At 46.2% G+C, this 19,859-nt stretch overlaps 1 protein-coding gene across 2 annotated transcripts; it reads left to right on the top strand.

The window, feature by feature from the left end:
* Nucleotides 1-931: 931 nt before the first annotated feature.
* Nucleotides 932-18,838, top strand: LOC308578795 (epididymal secretory protein 4-like). Of its 2 annotated transcripts, XM_081179363.1 has the most exons (6): nucleotides 932-1,062; nucleotides 8,868-8,995; nucleotides 10,215-10,282; nucleotides 15,909-16,001; nucleotides 17,313-17,414; nucleotides 18,627-18,838. In XM_081179363.1, the coding sequence occupies exons 1-6, from the start codon at nucleotides 967-969 to the stop codon at nucleotides 18,644-18,646; spliced, it is 507 nt and encodes a 168-aa protein (XP_081035489.1). In that variant the 5' UTR covers nucleotides 932-966; the 3' UTR covers nucleotides 18,647-18,838. The 2 variants fall into 2 exon arrangements, with proteins under 2 accessions (XP_081035489.1, XP_081035490.1); XM_081179364.1 differs by lacking the exon at nucleotides 17,313-17,414.
* Nucleotides 18,839-19,859: the final 1,021 nt, after the last annotated feature.

Genomic DNA, 19,859 nt, shown 5'->3' with positions numbered 1-19,859 from the left:
TGCAAACTAAATTCTACTTGCATTTTTAACATTGTGAAAATTGTCTCTACTAAGATACCTTAGAAACAACAACAACCTGCATACTCTACCTACCTAAATACCCACCTAAGCAGGGCCGACAGATGACATTTTGCCGCCTGAGGCAAAATGGAAAATGGCACCCACATCCTCCTCCTCCACATGAAGTGACTGGAGGCGGCCTGGGGAAACCCCGGTGTGCTGAAGGCAGGGGAGAAAAAATGAGGCTGGAGAAGAGAAGGTGGTGTGAGCAGTGTGCTCCCTGGGGCAGAAGAGGAGGGAAGCGTCTCAGTGGGCAGGCAGCGATTGAGGTTCCTCAGACCTGCCAGCCCTCTCAACTGTCCCCAGCTTGCTGCCTGAGGTGACTGCCTCAGCAAGGCTCATGGGCCCGCCAGCCCTACACTTAAGCTGACACCACTCATCCCCTACATCTAACCCTATTATAAATAAGCATGTGAATGGCAAAATAAAGATATAAAACAAATCATAATAGTTTCATGTTGCTGATGGCAAGCTAGGCACCACTTGCATTTGTACCAATGCTTTCTTCTGTTAAAAAGAGGGTGTGCTGAGAATCCTTGGCCACTGCATCGTTAAAAGTAAGCCCACTCCACTTCAGAGTTCTGAGCATTTTTACCCCCACACACTGAAAGTTGGCAATATTCCCTCCATTCATGGAGTGGGCTCCAGTCACAGACTGACTCTTCAGATTTCCAGTGGGACAAGCTGTGATGTGCATGGTGTGCTAGAGCTTTCTGAATATGGGTACTGATGAAACCATTTCTTCTGAAAATAACCTGGTTATCTTGTTTCCCTGTGAATAATTGGCTTCAAAGAGGTGGATAGGTGGATATGCTTAGATAAACTTTGAAGGTTATAAAGAGCCATCATGAAAGAAAGGAGGAAAGGAAGAAAGAAATCTGGTGCAAAGGCGAGCCCATTGCAAGGATGACAGGTGTGCTGTTAAGTTTGGTGTTGACTTCCTTATACTTGCTTCAAGCTTCAGACAGCATCAACATTCAGCCAGACCTTGATGTTCAAAAGGTAACAGCTCTTCTGCCTCACAATACTCCTCTTGTGTAAGCTCTTGTGCCTTACAATGCCAGTTTTGCAGGACTGTGGCAACAAGATAAGTGTTCAATTTCTCCTTTTACTGCAACAGTTCAAGGCGTCAAGTCAACAGGGAGGCAATAATTTGGCACTGCCATTTGGGGGCCTTGAATTTTGGGGCACAATGCCCACCTGCCTTTGGCTGCTTGCCTGAAAGTAGGGGAATGATCAGGTAGAATCAGAATCTTCATTGCATCAGCCACTAGTCATAGCAATAAAATAAAATGTACTGAAGAAAGAGGTAAAAACTTAACTATAAAAAATACATTTTGGAGGTTTACATCAATAATCAAATAATAGATCTTATTCTAATTGCCCCCGCTAAGAACCTTGCAGTTTTTGCTGTCATCTTGATCACCTAAAAGAAAGGACACAGTTGCAATGGTTAAGTGACCAGGCATAGACAATAATAGAGGAATAATAACCTCACTCCTCATATCATTATAAATAGAGTGCAAGTACATGAGCCACTGACTCAATACTGCCATCTCCACCTGGACATAACCATTTTTCCACTGGAATTTTTTGAAATCGACCCTCAAGTACAGTCATAGACAGTATATTCAATCTTGCGAAAGTGAAAGCATGTCTGTATTTTGGAATTGTTAAATTTTGCAAAATAGGGTGCCAAAATGTCAAGGTGGGAAATAATCATACCATGGATAAAATGTCCTTATTGTGGCCAGATTATTCAGTCGCACGGTATTATATTAAATTATTTGCTTTACTGAAGCCCAGTGTTAATAACTGTATTGGTGATAAACCAGAAAAGTAAAGCTTTTGGTTGACAATTTTAGTCCCAGCGCTCTCATGACAATCTTGTGATACAAAGTGTAGTAGACCAGTGGGGTTTAAATTTAGGCAAAGCCAATAAATGTCCTACACCAAATCTGTAATTCTAAGTGCAATGAAGCATTTGGAACAAAGAATGGAACAGAAAAAAGTTTCCTTAGGATCTTAGATTGAACAGTTTCTCTAGATCCAAGGACAAGGACTGCTCTGCTGCCCAGGAAGACTCCCCTGTGGTGAGTGCCTGAGGGCCCTGCTCTTGCCACTTACCATCTGGCTTGGGGCGGGGCCTGGGGCCTCACAAGGACTGCTCTGCTGCCCAGGAAGACTCCCCTGTGGTGAGTGCCTGAGGGCCCTGCTCTTGCCACTTACCATCTGGCTTGGGGCGGGGCCTGGGGCCTCACAAGGACTGCTCTGCTGCCCAGGAAGACTCCCCTGTGGTGAGTGCCTGAGGGCCCTGCTCTTGCCACTTACCATCTGGCTTGGGGCGGGGCCTGGGGCCTCACAAGGACTGCTCTGCTGCCCAGGAAGACTCCCCTGTGGTGAGTGCCTGAGGGCCCTGCTCTTGCCACTTACCATCTGGCTTGGGGCGGGGCCTGGGGCCTCACAAGGACTGCTCTGCTGCCCAGGAAGACTCCCCTGTGGTGAGTACCTGAGGGCCCTGCTCTTGCCACTTACCATCTGGCCTGGGGCGGGGCCTGCGGCCTCACAAGGACTGCTCTGCTGCCCAGGAAGACTCCCCTGTGGTGAGTGCCTGAGGGCCCTGCTCTTGCCACTTACCATCTGGCTTGGGGCGGGGCCTGGGGCCTCACAAGGACTGCTCTGCTGCCCAGGAAGACTCCCCTGTGGTGAGTGCCTGAGGGCCCTGCTCTTGCCACTTACCATCTGGCTTGGGGCGGGGCCTGGGGCCTCACAAGGACTGCTCTGCTGCCCAGGAAGACTCCCCTGTGGTGAGTACCTGAGGGCCCTGCTCTTGCCACTTACCATCTGGCCTGGGGCGGGGCCTGCGGCCTCACAAGGACTGCTCTGCTGCCCAGGAAGACTCCCCTGTGGTGAGTGCTTGAGGGCCCTGCTCTTGCCACTTACCATCTGGCTTGGGGCGGGGCCTGCGGCCTCACAAGGACTGCTCTGCTGCCCAGGAAGACTCCCCTGTGGTGAGTGCCTGAGGGCCCTGCTCTTGCCACTTACCATCTGGCTTGGGGCGGGGCCTGGGGCCTCACAAGGACTGCTCTGCTGCCCAGGAAGACTCCCCTGTGGTGAGTGCCTGAGGGCCCTGCTCTTGCCACTTACCATCTGGCTTGGGGCGGGGCCTGGGGCCTCACAAGGACTGCTCTGCTGCCCAGGAAGACTCCCCTGTGGTGAGTACCTGAGGGCCCTGCTCTTGCCACTTACCATCTGGCCTGGGGCGGGGCCTGCGGCCTCACAAGGACTGCTCTGCTGCCCAGGAAGACTCCCCTGTGGTGAGTGCTTGAGGGCCCTGCTCTTGCCACTTACCATCTGGCTTGGGGCGGGGCCTGGGGCCTCACAAGGACTGCTCTGCTGCCCAGGAAGACTCCCCTGTGGTGAGTGCCTGAGGGCCCTGCTCTTGCCACTTACCATCTGGCTTGGGGCGGGGCCTGGGGCCTCACAAGGACTGCTCTGCTGCCCAGGAAGACTCCCCTGTGGTGAGTGCCTGAGGGCCCTGCTCTTGCCACTTACCATCTGGCTTGGGGCGGGGCCTGGGGCCTCACAAGGACTGCTCTGCTGCCCAGGAAGACTCCCCTGTGGTGAGTACCTGAGGGCCCTGCTCTTGCCACTTACCATCTGGCTTGGGGCGGGGCCTGGGGCCTCACAAGGACTGCTCTGCTGCCCAGGAAGACTCTCCTGCGTGAGTGCCTGAGGGCCCTGCTCCTTCTTGCCACTTACCACCTGGCCCAGGGAGGGCCTGACAGGCCTCACAAGGACTGCTCCTGCCACTTACTATCTGGCCCAGGGTGGGGCCTCACAAGGATGGTTGTTGCCATTGATGCTGCTACTGCCCAGGAGGACCCGGAGGAGTGCAGAGCTCTTTTTAACATGTTTTGTTTTGTTTTTGTTTTTTAATATTTCCTTTTCCCTTTCGATTCTATATATGGGGGTGGGATGGATGTTTGGGTGGGCTGGGGAATTTGTTAGATTTTGATGAATTTGTAATTTTTGCAGTTTTGTTTGTATTGTTTTATTGTTTTCTGGGTTGTTTTTGTTTTTTGTTTTTATTGTTTTAAGGTTTTATTGTTCTAGGCTGCGAAAGAATAATATTAATTGCCATCAATGGAGGCCACTATGAGGCCTGGGATTGCTACCGTGGAGGGGCGAGGGAGGTATGGCGGTGGGGGCAGATGTTACAGGCGAAGGGGATCGAGATATGGATACGCTCGTACCCTTTCCAATCTGCGCCCCATCCCGAGGGACGAGGGTAGGGTGAGCAAGGATTACTCACCTCCGTCACTGGTGCTGTGCAATGCCAGGTCTATAGGCAATAAAACCGCCACCCTGCGAGATTTCTTTATCTCGCAGGGGGTCGACCTGGCTTGTGTGACGGAGACCTGGGTGCGCGAAGGGGCAACAGTTACCTTACGAGAGATGGCGCCCCCGGGTTTCTCTGTCCTCCACCAGTCGCGGACTGTGGGCCGGGGGGGAGGGGTGGCATTATTAATCCGGGAAGATTGTCCTTTCAGGGCTCTGCCATCGCCATCGATTCCCGGCATTGAATGTGTTGGCCTAGTGTGGGGCTCCGAGGTGAGCTTGGCTGTCTGGCTGGTGTACCGGCCACCTAGCGCACCAGCAGCCACCCTGTCAGGCCTATTGGAGGCGGTGGCCGGCTGGGCCTTGGAGTTCCCTAACCTATTGGTATTGGGGGACTTCAACATCCATGCTGATGCCACTCCCTCCTCACAGGCTCTGGACCTGGTGTCTTCCATGGCGACACTAGGGCTCTCCCAGTTTGTTTCGGGCCCCACACATCAAGCAGGCCACACGCTGGATTTGATCTTTGGCGTCGGTATAGATGTGATCATGTCTCCTTCGATTAAGGTGCCATGGTCTGATCACTACGCTCTGAAAGCCAGGATTGACTTTCCACCCCCACCCTGCTTAGGTGGCGAGCCAATTTGGGCTCGCCCGCAGAGGCTGATGGACCCTGAGAGATTCCGCCAAGCCTTGCGGGACCTTGCTCCCCCTGGCGACTCATTGACAGAGCTTGTTGAGGACTGGAATGCCCAGCTCCTGGCAGCCATCGATGAGATCGCACCTAAGCGCCCTCTGCGACCCCGCAGAAACCGGGCTCCCTGGTTTACCGAGGAGCTCCGGAAAATGAAGCGGGACCTCAGACGGCTAGAGCGAGTATGGCGGGGTGCCCGTGACGGAGCCTCAAGAACGTCTTATAGGGCTTTTATGAAAACCTACGAGATGGCGGTGAAGGCTGCTAAGAAGTCATACTTCTCGGCCTCCATTGCATCCGCTAGCTCTCGCCCAGCGCAATTATTTAGTATAATCAGATCTTTAACGTCCCTTGAGGGACAGCCAAATTTAAATAACAAATTGACACACGGCTGTGAGGCATTTGCGAGCTTTTTTGCGGAGAAGGTCTTGTCGCTCCGCCATGACCTCCCTGCCAATTTGGATACAATAAAGGAACTGGAGGCCCCTCGACTGTCCTCGGGTCCAGTATTGGACCACTTCGACCAGATATCCCCAGCCGATGTGGACAGACTCCTCCGAGCTGGAAAGCCCACCACCTGTCCTCTCGACCCGTGCCCGTCTTGGCTGATTAGAGCGTGTCCAGACGAGGTGCGGGCCCTCCTGGGGGATATCATCAATTTGTCCCTTGGCACGGGGACATTCCCAGGGGAACTGAAGGAGGCAGTGGTGCGCCCGCTCTTAAAGAAAACATCATTAGATCCTTTAGATCTATCCAATTACCGCCCAGTTTCGAATCTTCCGTTCCTGGGTAAGGTGCTTGAGAGAGCGGTTGCTGAACAGCTTGGTGGGTTTCTGGATGAAACATCGGCTCTGGATCCATTCCAGTCCGGCTTCCGCGCTGGTCATGGGACCGAGACGGCTCTGGTCGCCCTAACAGATGACCTTCGTAGACAGCTGGATCGAGGCGGGTCGGGACTGCTGATTCTTCTAGATCTATCAGCAGCTTTCGACATGGTCGATCACGAACTTCTGGACCACCGCCTTGCCGACGTGGGGATCCAGGGCACAGTCCTTCAATGGCTGCGCTCGTTTCTCTCTGGTCGGGGACAGAGGGTGGCGCTTGGGGGGGAATTGTCATCGCGCCACTCCTTGGTGTGTGGAGTACCTCAGGGTGCGATACTCTCCCCGATGCTTTTCAACATCTTTATGCGCCCCCTCGCCCAGCTTGTTCGGAGTTTTGGGCTGGGTTGTCATCAGTATGCCGATGACACCCAACTCTATCTGTTGATGGATGGCCATCCTGACTTGGCCCCAGACACACTGACCAGATGTTTGGAAGCTGTGGCTGGATGGTTACGTGGGAGCCGGTTGAAGCTAAATCCTTCGAAGACAGAGGTCCTGTGGCTGGGACGGGGCGATATGGGATTGGGGGGGCAACTCCCATCTCTTGCGGGGGCGCAATTAGTGCCAGCACCGTCCGTTAAGAGTTTGGGTGTAATCTTCGACACCTCCCTTTCCATGGAGGCGCAGATTGCAGCTATAACAAAGGCGGCATTTTTCCATCTCCGCCAAGCTAAGCAGTTGGCTCCTTACCTCTCTCGCCCTGACCTAGCCACTGTGATCCACGCGACGGTCACCTCCAGACTGGATTATTGTAACTCGCTCTACGTGGGGCTGCCCTTGAGACTGACCCAGAAACTCCAGCGGGTGCAGAATGCTGCAGCGAGACTCCTTACGAGGTCTTCGCTGCGAGATCACATTCACCCGGTGCTATACCAGCTGCACTGGCTCCCGGTGGAGTACAGGATCAGGTTTAAGGTGCTGGTTTTAACCTTTAAAGCCCTATATGGCCTAGGACCCTCGTACCTACGGGACCGCCTCTCCTGGTATGCCCCACAGAGAAACCTACGGTCTTCAAATAAAAACATCTTGAAGGTCCCAGGCCTCAGAGAGGTTAGGCTGGCCTCAACTAGAGCCAGGGCTTTTTCGGCTGTGGCTCCGATCTGGTGGAACGCTCTGTCACAAGAGACCAGGGCCTTGCGGGACTTGACATCTTTCCGCAGGGCCTGCAAGACAAAGCTGTTCCACCAGGCCTTTGGCCAGGGCACAGCCTGACTCCCTCCCTCGACAATCTTCGCAGAGCTCTGGCCCAATGGTTGCCAGTGGCTTGAATTAATTAATTTTTATAATGAATGATTTTAGAATGTTGTTTATGTTGTACTTTTGTACTGTTTTATTGTTGTTAGCCGCCCTGAGCCCGGCTTCGGCTGGGGAGGGCGGGATATAAATAAAATTTATTATTATTATTTATTATTATCCAAAGTGAGGGCCTGTCCAAATCTGAGCCCCATATAATAACTCTGCTAGGGGTTTAGTTTTAAACACTTCAAGGGGTGATGGTATGTGTTTGCCACCTTTTGTATGGAAAAAGCATGTCAGAATTTTGGCACTTTTCCTTTGCACATCTCTGATCGGATCAGGTAAATATTCCAACAATCCTTTAGCACAAGGGAGCATTAAATAGCACCATCTGGAGATCTTTGACATATGGGATATGGGACATTCTGGGATATGGTCTCTTATTTGCTTGGTCAATGTAAATCACAAACTCCCAGGTTTGGATTTTGAGTATAGATTTGAACTTGTATGAATTTTACTTCCAGCTCTTACTGTCTTTATGTCAGGGGTCTTGCAGCCTGCGGGCCAGATCTGTCTCCCCAAGAGAGTTTTTTGTTGTGCCAAAGATCTCTTAATTGTGAAACTGTTACAGATTTTAAATAGACAAATTAATTTCTGTATTGCTGCTACCAATCACTGCCCTTTATTTTTCCTTTAAAAGTTTGTGATTATTTCATAATGTTCATAATGAAGCCCCATCCCACCAAACACTGTCTCCAGTCTCCACAATACAAAGCAAAAACTACTTCCTTACTTAAGAGTAATTCTGCAGTACTTGCTACATTCATGTGCCTCTTGTGGCTGATTTGTGATCTCAGACTAAAGCAGCATTTCTCTTCTCTTCTCTTCTCTTCTCTTCTCTTCTCTTCTCTTCTCTTCTCTTCTCTTCTCTTCTCTTCTCTTCTCTTCTCTTCTCTCTGCTACGCAACCACACCATGATGTCAGAAGGAGATGCTTCTACATGGCATCTTCCTCCACATCATTGCACAGTAATCTTTATTGCTTTTCAAATAACACACAACTGAAACAAAGCAAAACCTATCTATAATGTGAAGGGTAAAAGTGCTGTGATGCAGAAGAGTAGAAACACAGTTTTACACTTTTCACATATTTTTTCTGGGAAGAGAAAAAGACCACATTTCCAGTAAATGTAAACTGTGTGTGTGTGTGTGTGTGTGTGTGTGTGTGTGTGTGTGTGTGAGAGAGAGAGAGAGAGAGAGAGAGAGAGAGAGAGAGAGAGAGAGAGGATAGTGGATTAGTGACACACAGCACATAACATGGCCCTTACCTACCTCTGGTTGGAGAGCTGTAAAAATTCCCTTTATTGCCATGGCTGAAAAATACATAAATCCTAAAAGAGGCCGCCACCACATCAGTGACGCCATTTTCCCTTTGCACAGAGGATCCAAGAAGGTCATAAGCTATGTGAGAGAGTTCTGTTTGTATCCTCTGATTCTTCCAAGCTAAGGTATCTTACACTAGTCGAGGTGTCTTAAGGAAAGGGGGGGGACAGAGTGGGGATTGCTGCCTGGAGTGATGCGAGTGGAAAGATGATCATTTCCCAGCATGCATTTCTGAAAAAAACACACCACTATACCAACTTCTTTCTCTAGTTGGCTGGAAGATGGACTCTCATTGCAGTGGTGCTAGAGAGAGGTGAACTAACGCATTACTACAGACATCTTGTTACAGTGGAACCTGAAAACAATGGAGAAATGGTTTATGTAGCAGAGGCTTATCAGTAAGTTCTCTTGGATTACTTTGATCACTACCTTTCTTTGTGCTTCAAGATTCATGAATACACTTTTCGAAGTGGGGTAATCACTAAAATTCTAGAGTCTTGACAGCTGCAATTCTGCAAGTTTGTAGGGACAGAATATTATGCAAGAAGATATGTTCATGCACCTTCCTCCCACCCCTGAATCCTTCTCTTTACATTTTGATGGCAAAATGTTTTCTGTGTGGGGTTCCCCATTAGCCATCACAGTTTCCAGAACTCTATTCCCCAGGCAGCTACTTGTGTTGCCCATCATGTTGGGCAAGGAATCAATACCTGGAGAGTTGGAGACACCCCCCCCCCCATGACCCTCCAGGTCAGAGGATGTGATGTTGCTGGAGTTGTCAGGCTCAGAACACACACTTTCTAGGCTGTCCTTCTCACCTCCTTCCTGGAAGAGCAAGCAGATGCAGAATAGGGCAACAGGCCTTTAGATAATGTACAGTACACTGTCTGTTGGCTCGACACCTTCTCAAGAGCTATCAGACCAGCCTGTCATAATAAGGCCTCAGAAGTCATCAGCATGCCTGATTCTGAGAGAACTCTGCGCAAACATGCCAAAGGAAAGTTCTCCAAGGTCCTGCCCAGCAATTTCCCACATTGGATTGGACTTATTGACTCATCACTTGAAATGTAAGTGCTCTGGACTCTCACGCTCTACCAGACACCCAACCCCCAAGAACTTAGCCCAAAAGTAGCAAGAACACTCAAGAACATTCCATTTGCTGTGGAACCATTTCAGAGCTTCATTGTCAAGAAACACCTGGTGCCCTCTAGATCAGTGGTTTTCAACCTTGGGTCCCCAGATGTTTTTGGCCTACAACTCCCATGATCCCTAGCTCACAGGACCAGTGGTCAGGGGGATGGGAGTTGTAGGGCAAAAACACCTGGAGACCCAAGGTTGAGAAAGGCTGCTCTAGATGTTTTGGACTACAGTCCCTATCAACTCCAACCAGTCCAGTCATGTTCTTATTAGTTTCTGTATCATGCAGCCATACCGGCTGGGGCTGGTGATGTTTAGTCTAGAACATTGGGAGGGCATTGGATTGGCAAGGATTTCCCTACATAGACTCACAAGACTTCCCCACACCAGAATTTCAGTTGGTTCAGGCATGGATGGGGTGGGAGGATGTTTCCTGTTGCAGACACTTTTCTGATCTTATATATTTTTTTCCCTTGCCAGAGATAATGAATGCAAAGAGGTGGTGAATCGATTGATTCCGGGTGAGAAGCCTGGAATATATAAAAAAGGTAACTTCAAGTGGCTCATTCCTCCCTTAGGCTGGAGGGAATTTATAATATTTTACCCACCTCCATGGGAAACCAATCTGTTCTCAAACCACCTCTGCTCTCTCTACCTCTCTCCCCACCAGTTAGGGCTTCCTAATGGGGGCTTAATATTGCAACTCGGTCCTTGAGGATAATCACAGATAGGTTGTTGGCAAGAGACTTTTTAAACTTTGGATTCCTCTGAGAAGTGATAAATACGGATTCAGTGAGGGGAGGGGATATGGCTTGTCAGCATTTTGATTCCAGTAACATTTTGAGGATGCTGCAAAAAGTGATAAAACGTTTAAAAACTAAAACCAAACCAAACATGGCATGATGAAGTCGTTGCCCATATACAGGGTGGGGGGTGGGGTGGTAGCGGTGGTGGTAGAATCAGTTCTTCATGGGACTGTCCTACTCCAAAGATTAGATTAGATTAGATTTATTGCGGCCATTGGCCCATATCGAAACAATACATCAGAATTTATCCAAAAACAATACAGTTTATACAATTCCAAGTTAAAACACCCATATAGAACCAATTTTACTTCAGTTAAGTAAACACTATACACAATAAACTCCCTCTATGTAAACCGCCATTCAGATCCATCAGATTTTGGGGGGTATGCGCCTTAGTTCTGGCACTTATTGATGGTTCTTAAGTTTAGCTAAGCTGTCAGAGACATACAGCGATCCATTTCTCCTCTTTTGAAATAAAACATTAATCAGGTATCTAGCTACTGCGAGGGATCTACTTGTATCTTCGTCGTTTAATAAGTATATTATTTGGGCTTCCTGAGGACCGTCAGCAATTCTCAATAAATATGGGGCCAGAAACTTGGACCGTGCAGCCGAATGTAATGGACAACAGAAGATTATATGATATAACGATTCTATAGATCCACTTTTACAGTCACAGAGGAGTGAGATCTGACCGTTGGAGAGTCTGTTACCCAACACGTTTGATGGGAAAACATTGAATCTAGCCTTTATAAAGGCATACCTGTGCGTCACCACAGATAAGGTAGTTAAGTCAGATGGAAGTTTCGTTGGTGGTGTTAAGCCAAGGTTTATCGGCGAACAGGTGCCACCACCTGTCGCAATATTAAATTGTAAATCCATCTCCTCTAATTTGTGAGTTATAATTCTTTTGGCAGAAATTAAATCCAATTTTAATAGTACGGATGGAGATAGTCCTAGGGACACAAGTTTCCCATGTATTATTTTTGCCCAGGGGCTAGGGAAGTCATCTCTCCAGAGACACTGTATCAAGTGGAGATTTGGAAGTTTATGCCATAATGCCAACCAGTAACAGAGGATGCATTTCCATAATGTGGTTTCCAGAGATGTAACATTTAGTTCCAGTCGTATAGCAGTATTGCTTACACACCTGGGTAATTTTAGCAACCTTCTTAAAAGCTGGTTTTGGATTACCTCCAAATGGGTTAGGTTAACAAAGGACCCCCATAATGGGATTGCATATGCTATTGTTGCAATCACCTTTGCCTTGAAAACTTTTAACACTGATGGAATATGGAAAGCCCCATCTGAAAAGAAAAAACGCAATAACGCATAGGAAAGGGCTTTAGCTCTGTTTAATACATATGCAATATGGACCTTCCAGCCCATGTTGTGTTGGAGAAAGACTGCCAAGTACTGAAATTTAAAGACTTGGTCAATAGCTTTTCCGTCTATTCTCCAATTATAGGTTTTTCGACTCTTGGTGAAAATTAGAACTTTGGACTTAACATGGTTAATTGTAAGAAAATTTGATTTGCAGTAAACTTTGAAGATTTTTAATGCCCTCCTGAGGCCGACTCTTGAGAAGGATAGGATCACTGCGTCGTCTGCATAGAGTAGAAGGGGGCAACGATATTGGGCAAGACGGGGGGCGTGGATCGTTTCTTGAGACTCTATCAGAGATGCCCTCATATCACTTATAAATAGATTAAAAAGGGTCGGAGCAAGGATACATCCTTGACGAACACCTCTATTGATAGTTACTGGATTTGAGAGGTCGCCGGCTGGAGTGATTCTCACCCTAGCGGCCGATCCGTCGTGCAATTTAGTTATTAGCCACAGAAGTCTTTTGTCTATTCCCCATCGGGCTAATTTCCCCCAAAGTAATCCTCTGGGGATGCTATCAAAAGCGGCCTTTAAATCAATAAAGGCCGCACAAAGTTGGCCTCTATTTGGGGAGGAATATTTCCAGGCAAGGTGGTATAAAACTAGGACCTGGTCAACCGCTGACTGATTCGGTCTAAAACCAGCCTGTTCAGGCCCAATCAGGTTGTTCTCTTCGGCCCACTTAGTAAGCTTAGTTAACAAGAACCATGCATATATTTTCCCAATTAATGACAATAAACTGATATTCCTGTAATTTCCCGGATCATCTGTCGAGCCTTTTTTATGAATTGGAACAATAATTGCATCCTTCCATATTCTTGGTACCTTCCCACTGTTATTTACGGCATCAAAAGTAGTGGTCAGGATTTTCGCCCACCAGTATGCATGAAGTTTTATAGCTTCCGCCGGGACTAGGTCGGGACCGGGGGCTTTTCCAATTTTAAGATTAGAAATGAGTCCGTGGATTTCTTCCAGATCAGTGGGTGGCCAAAGAGGGAGCTGCTCATAGCGGGAGCTGCTCATATCTACTCCAAAGGATATAAGGTAGGAGAGGCATCCAGCGCAGCTAGACATCTTGAATGCCCTTCTTGAGACCCATGCTTTAAATGGCTGCCTCTGGACATTCAAATGGGTAAGGTTATTTATTGTATTACACTATTTAAAATGAACATAGTTCAACACAGTTTTGAAAAATCAAACGAGGCTATGCCATTTTGTTCTTCTGAAGCATGAAACAACGTAGTCAAGGAGATCCCAGTTATTCATGTATATTATTCATCTTGCATGCAGTCTTGTTTTGCCTACTTTTAAATAACTTCTTGTACAATTTTCATTGTTTAGAGGGTTCCTGTACACCCCCCCCCCCGGCTTCTGGTACTTTTCTCCTTTGGTTTGGAAGAGTTAGCTGGGCAACATACAAATGTCCTTACTTGTTTTTCACTTGGGCATACGACTTATTTGGTGTAAACATGGACTTCCGGGTTGGCGCCATCGCCGAATGGCGGACTCCCTCCGAGCTCCGAGGGAGTCTGCTCGGCAGGGGCTGGGTCCTACCGCGCCGGCGACGCGGGGACCCTTAAAAACCACGGGCACGGAGCCCGTGGACATGGGGACTCGGCTGGTACCATTAGCGCCCTCCCGACTCGTGAAGGAGCCTTTTTAAAGGCTACGGATCGGGTGCCGGGGAGCGGCGTGGTGCTGTGAGTCTATCGCTTCCCCTGCCGAGCGCAGCCGCATGCCATTCGTCGGAGAGCGCTGGCTTCTTCCATTGGAAATTCGGACATTTAACAACAACCCGTGAGTAATTGGGTAACCAGGTATAAAAGGAGGGGAAAAAAGGAATTTTTTTTCGGATTCGGCACGAGCGGGGGGGATCTAAAAAGGAAGTCAGCCCCCCCCCTGATTGTAAACACGCTAAAACAAGGACTGGGAAACCAAGATCGATTCAGAAGTTTATTGCTGACAAAAATGATCAATTCCATGATGGGATACTATAAGAATTGTGCTGGAGGAGAAAAGTCGAGGGCGAGAGGGAAAAGGCAACCCCCCCCCCGGGAACTGGGGCGATTCGGAGAACCTGGTGGAGAGAGACGGAGAATTTGACAGCTGTCAAAGTAGCTGTCAAATCTTGAGAATATAAAGAGGATTTTGTTACAAGTATTTTGCTGATTAATTTTGTTACAATTGGATATAAATATGGATACAAAATGTCGGGGGGGAAAGAAACAACAACTTGACTTTTGGATTAGAGGACACAAAGTTACTGCAACCCCCCTAGAGGGGTTTCGGGACATTACAAGTGGCGTATGTGGAAAACTACTCCGGGATGTGCACAGGTCTTATCTCCTGGGAAAGCAGCAAAACTGAAATATTATTTTGTCTACAGTGGGACGCGGGTGGCGCTGTGGGTAAAAGCCTCAGCGCCTAGGGCTTGCCGATCGAAAGGTCGGCGGTTCGAATCCCCGCGGCAGGGTGCGCTCCCGCTGCTCGGTCCCAGCGCCTGCCAACCTAGCAGTTCGAAAGCACCCCTGGGTGCAAGTAGATAAATAGGTACCGCTTACCAGCGGGAAGGTAAACAGTGTTCCGTGTGCTGCGCTGGCTCGCCAGATGCAGCTTTGTCACGCTGGCCACGTGACCCTGAAGTGTCTCCGGACAGCGCTGGCTCACGGCCTATAGAGTGAGATGGGCGCACAAACCCCAGAGTCTGTCAAGACTGGCCCGTAACGGGCAGGGGTACCTTTACCTTTACCTTACAGAGGTGTTCAAAATACAATAGAATTTTTCTATAGAAGCAAGGAAGGAACTGGACGTACGTTTTTGTTCCTGAATAACAAACCTCTGTAGAGATACTAGATTTAGGAATAAGAATGGTTTTGCAGCTGAACAAGACAGAAACCTGAGAAAGTAAGAAACAAAAGAGCAAAGGACCAACTACGTCACGGAAAGAACAATGGGAGGAGCAACAAGGACCAAGGAAAATTAAAGGCCTCTACCAGACTGGATTTTTGAAGTTAAACATCATCAAAATAAGCAAATTTAAAGAAAACCGGCAAGATGGACTGAGAAAAATTTGGCTGTGGACTTGAGACCTCCAGGCCGACAACATACAGACTGGTGGACATGGGGAATCCAAACCGGGGAAGGGAGGGGGAATTTTAGAATCCAAAGGCTATGTAACCAACTTTTTGAATCTTCTTCTATCTTTTATCTTTTATCTTTCTATATAACTTTGGTATTTTGATTTAACATGTTTTGGGGAAAAAAGGGGGGAATTCGTGGAAGGAAACGGGGTAGATCTTGGGGGAAAATCTTTTTTTTTCTATTTTGTTAAAGATGAGGAGTGATGCTAAGATTGTAATTTAAATTGGCTAATAGGTACAACATATTAGGTTTAAATTGGGAATGAGAGCTTGTGGAACTAACTTAGGGAAAGGGGAATACAGTCGGGAGGGGGAGGAGGGAGTCCCAGAAAGAAGGTTATGAAAATAAGGGTTTAAAGTTGGTCTTTTTATTTCTTTCTTTTCTTTATCTTTTCTATCTTTTCTATTCTGTTATTATTGGAAATTTTAATAAATATGATTTAAAAAAAATATTTGGTGTAAACATGCATATACTTGAGTGCAGTGTGTTCAGTGAGTCTAACTACTTATTAGAAAAATGTTGTAAACTGTTTTGCTATTTGCTTTATAAAATTGTAATATACAATTTTTATGAATAAATAAATAGGTGTTCATATGGTTAAAATGAGCATATAAAATAACTTGTTGGGAATTGAAATGAGTAAGTTCTTTTTATATTTCAGTTTTCGAGCTTTAAGACTCCCTCATAAGCTTTAATTGTGCCAAAGGGTCTGCATTAATTGGGGATTAGATTTAACCTATTTAGTCAAAAGGCTACATACCTATCAGATCTAGCAACTGTACAGGGAAAAGCGATATATGCACCCTTAAAGGGTTTTTTTGTGGTTCTTTTTCACATCTAGGGCGGATCACCTTATATTTCGTGAAAGCAGATTACAGCCGTTATCACCTGCTTTTCGTTGACACAACAATAATGAAGGCCCTTCATCTTTATAGTATGTGCCATTGTGGATGGGGGGGGAGTGCACTGGTGTGTGTGTTTGCAAGGAGTGTGTGCTATTGGATGTGTCAGGTATACCTGCCAAATAAAAATATAAAAATACAGTGGTTATTTTTCTTTAGATCACTTTTCTCAAATTCTGAATATTCAGCAGCATAATACATTATATGAACTGGCTTCATGCACAAGCAGAAGCCATTCATAAACTATATGCCGCTGAAGATTTTATGAATTAAAATGCATCTGACCTGTTTTCAGAAATATGTCTGCTCCACACTATCTGCATCACCTGGATTTCAAGGTTGTGAGCAACCCTTTGTATTTTAGTGCTGTGGTACAGTTAGCATTTGAAAGATATATTCAGCCAGCACAGCTAGATATTTTAGAACAGATTCATGCGCTATTATACATTGTGTCTGCATTGTTATGGTAGGTCCCAGATCCTGCCAACCTAGCAGTTTGAGGGCACGAAGTGCAAGTAGATAAATAGGTACAGCTGTAGCGGGAAGGTAAACGGCGTTTCCGTGTGCTGCTCTCATTCACCAGAAGTGGCTTAGTCATGCTGGCCACATGACCCAGAAGCTGTATGCCGGTGCCCTTGGCCAATAAAGCGAGATGAGCGCCGCAACCCCAGAGTCGGCCACAACTGGACCTAATGATCAGGGGTCCCTTTACTATCCTTTTGGTGGCGAATCTCATGCTTTAATTAATTAATTATATCCTCACATTTTTCCCTGACAGAGACTCAAGGTGGCTTACAAATTAAAAATAAGGAAAAAACATAGAAAAAGCCATCATTAAAAACAATTAAGCATTGATAGAATTAAAACATGAAAGACTACTTATAAAAACAGGTCCCTGAAACTGGGATTATGGTAGATACCATTACATTTTGTCAGACATGTTTTCTGCATAAAGGCATACTCTTTTACCCCAGGAATGTTTCCAGTATCCATTCATTTATGGTAGGTCATAATACTACTACTCACAACCATGAATGATTGGTTTCAGGATTATGCAGGTATTGTGTACTCAAACCAAGGTTATAACAGATTAACATTGCAGGATAAATAACCTAAATGGCTTTCTGTGAGCTTTGTTCAGAAAGTTGCACGTTATGAAGCTCACTAGATTCTCACTAAGTTTGTTAAATATTTATTAATCTTTCACTCAATCATGATAGCAGCAAATAAGGCTTTATCTTATACCTCTTTAACTATGTGCCCCCAACCCAAAATATGTCTGTTCCTTCCCCCTCTCTTTCCTTATCCCAATTCTTAATGTGACATCTTTTTGGGGTCTGAAGCTAGGGAACCAGAACCATCAGCTGACATAATAGACATATACAAGGCTGTCGCCAAATCCCTGGATTTGCCAGCGGACAAGATTATCTATCTACACAAATCTGGTAAGAGTAGTTATTATTTCTCAATTTGGGGTAAATAATGGTGAAGTTTCTCTTTCTTTCTTTCTTTCTTTCTTTCTTTCTTTCTTTCTTTCTTTCTTTCTTTCTTTCTTTCTCTCTCCCTCTCTCTCTCTGTTCCTTCCTTCCTCCCTCCCTCCCTCCCTCCCTTCCTTCCTTCCTTCCTTCCTTCCTTCCTTCTCTTTCTAAAAATGGAACACAAATGAGATTAAGCTAAGGAACATTGCATTAAACAACATATGTAAAAACAGCCAAACGGCATAATAAAAGAAAGGCAGATAAAAATATATACTGTATTTTTAAAATCTTCAATTGCATCCACCATCACCTGATCAAGAGTAGTATGTCTAATGGAACAGGTGAATCCAAATAGCCCTGATAGAAGCAACTGGTGATGGATCCAGGGAGATCTGTCCAGCAGGGCATTCCACAGTCAGGCTACTTGAATATAAAAGACCCGCCTCCTTTACCTCAATCAGGCATCTGACTGAGGTAGATCAGAAAGCAGAGGTGAGGCCATTGATCTGATCAAGCACAAACAGCTTCAGATGGGAAGTGCATCTCTCAATATATCCTGGTCCCAGGCGGTAGCGTTTGTTACGTTAGTTTCTCTCAGCAGTATAAGCTGTGTGGGCTCTAGGGTGTTTTCTGGGGAAGGGAGGCTTGAGCAACACGCTCTCTATGTGCTCCCCTTCCTAAATGGGCCTACCTCTTCTGCACCATTGGTCCTGCTGCTCATTTGCTTGCCTCTCGCTCTGGATCCAATCAGCACTACCTCCCAGAATGAGCGTGGCGGAGGTGTGCAATGGAGGTTGTCTTTCTTCTCCTTGCTCCTTTTGCTACTCACCCACTTGCAGAGTGCAGGTGAAAAGCCAGCAGCAGAACCGACAAGGTCTTACAATGGGCCTCCTACTCCTGTGTGGGCTTCAGCAGTGGTGCCAACCCTGCCTGTGAATTAATGGGGAAAGGGTTGCTGGTTCTCTTAAGCCAACTTTCCTCGTACAGAAAGAGCACCTAAAATGATCAAATGGCTACAGCACCTTCCCTACAAGGAAAGAGGATGAAGGAATCAGTATGTATATTAGCGCTGAGGTGTCCATACAGCTAGAGTGTCCCTATTAGCTAGTTACCAGGTTTCTGCTCCCTGGTCCCAATTCCACATCTTCCTATGAGACATTATCTTTTTTTCTTCCACAGCTCCATGCCCGAATGCATGAGTTAAATCCTGGAACCTGGGGTTGTGTGTGACTGCAAATATGGCTCAAATTTGTAAAAGCATCCCATTTGGATAGAAAATCAACTGGATCACATCCCTAGAGATGTAACAAAATGGTGTATCAATGCCACTGTCAGTCATTTAATTGTATTCAAAACCCATCAAAACCAATTAAAACCATCAAAGACAGAAACGTGTTCAATTTTATTTTAATCTATTTATTTTTAATTGGCAAATTTATATGCCGTCTTTCGTGACACTGCAAAACAGTGGTAGCCAAGAGGCTGATATATATTTTTATATCTTAATATAATGTTTTCCCATTTACGCAGTTGTGTTCTTTGTTCTTTCTCTTTGTATCACTTTACAGTGGAATGGTTCCACTAGAACCTTGGTTCCCAAACTTAATCCGTTCTGGGAGTCTGTTCAATTCCTGAAACAGTCTGGGAACCAAGGCAAGGCTTCTGATTGGCTGCAGCAGCTTCCTGCAGCCAATCAGAAGCTGCGGAAGCTGTGCTGGGCATTCGACTTCCAAAGAACATTCCAAAGAACCGGAACAATTACTTCTGGTTTTCGTTTGTTTGGGAGCCAGAACATTCAGCTCCCAAGGCGTTCGGGAGCCACGGTTCCACTAAATTACTTTATAATTGAAAAAACTAATAAAAAATCAATAATTTTTTTATTAAAATATATACTATATTTGGTGGGTGTGATATTGGGTGGGATGAAGTGAATATTGTTTTTATATAGCAGACAGATGAAGAATTGGAAGTTCTTTACTTTCTGAATCTTAATTTTCTACCTTTCTCTTTTAATTTCTTTCTTTCTTTCTTTCTTTCTTTCTTTCTTTCTTTCTTTCTTTCTTTCTTTCTTTCTCCTCCTCCTCAGTTTCTCCACACACACACCCTACCACTTTGCATGTTTTTATTGTATTTAGATAAAATTATTAGGTAGTTTAAAAATAGAGAAAATATATTAAATTTTTCATTATAAACCTTAATAAAATTTATTTTAATAAATCAAGATATAATATGTCAACAGCATTCCTCCAATTCCCTACCCCTGGGCTATGGCCTGAGAGACTCAGCTGTGCCAGACTGGGTTATCAGTGGTACAATTGGAGAAACTGCTTTGACAGAAAACCTCTCTCCCCCAACTTGGTGTTTTGATGTCGTTCTTCTTCGTACTGCCAAGAATCGGCAGACTCCCTTATG

This window comes from Podarcis bocagei (assembly GCF_964188305.1).
Source record: "Podarcis bocagei genome assembly, chromosome: Z".
NCBI lineage: Eukaryota > Metazoa > Chordata > Lepidosauria > Squamata > Lacertidae > Podarcis > Podarcis bocagei.
This window is presented reverse-complemented; position numbering and strand designations above follow the sequence as displayed.

What these genes read in the sequence shown, in the direction of transcription:
- LOC308578795 (XM_081179363.1), top strand. Translation starts at nt 967, where the DNA reads ATGACAGGTGTGCTGTTAAGTTTGGTGTTGACTTCCTTATACTTGCTT. An exon ending in GCCTGGAATATATAAAAAAG is followed by an intron (nt 10,283 to 15,908) that starts GTAACTTCAAGT and finishes TTTCACATCTAG; the next exon opens with GGCGGATCACCTTATATTTC. An exon ending in GAAGGCCCTTCATCTTTATA is followed by an intron (nt 16,002 to 17,312) that starts GTATGTGCCATT and finishes TGGGGTCTGAAG; the next exon opens with CTAGGGAACCAGAACCATCA.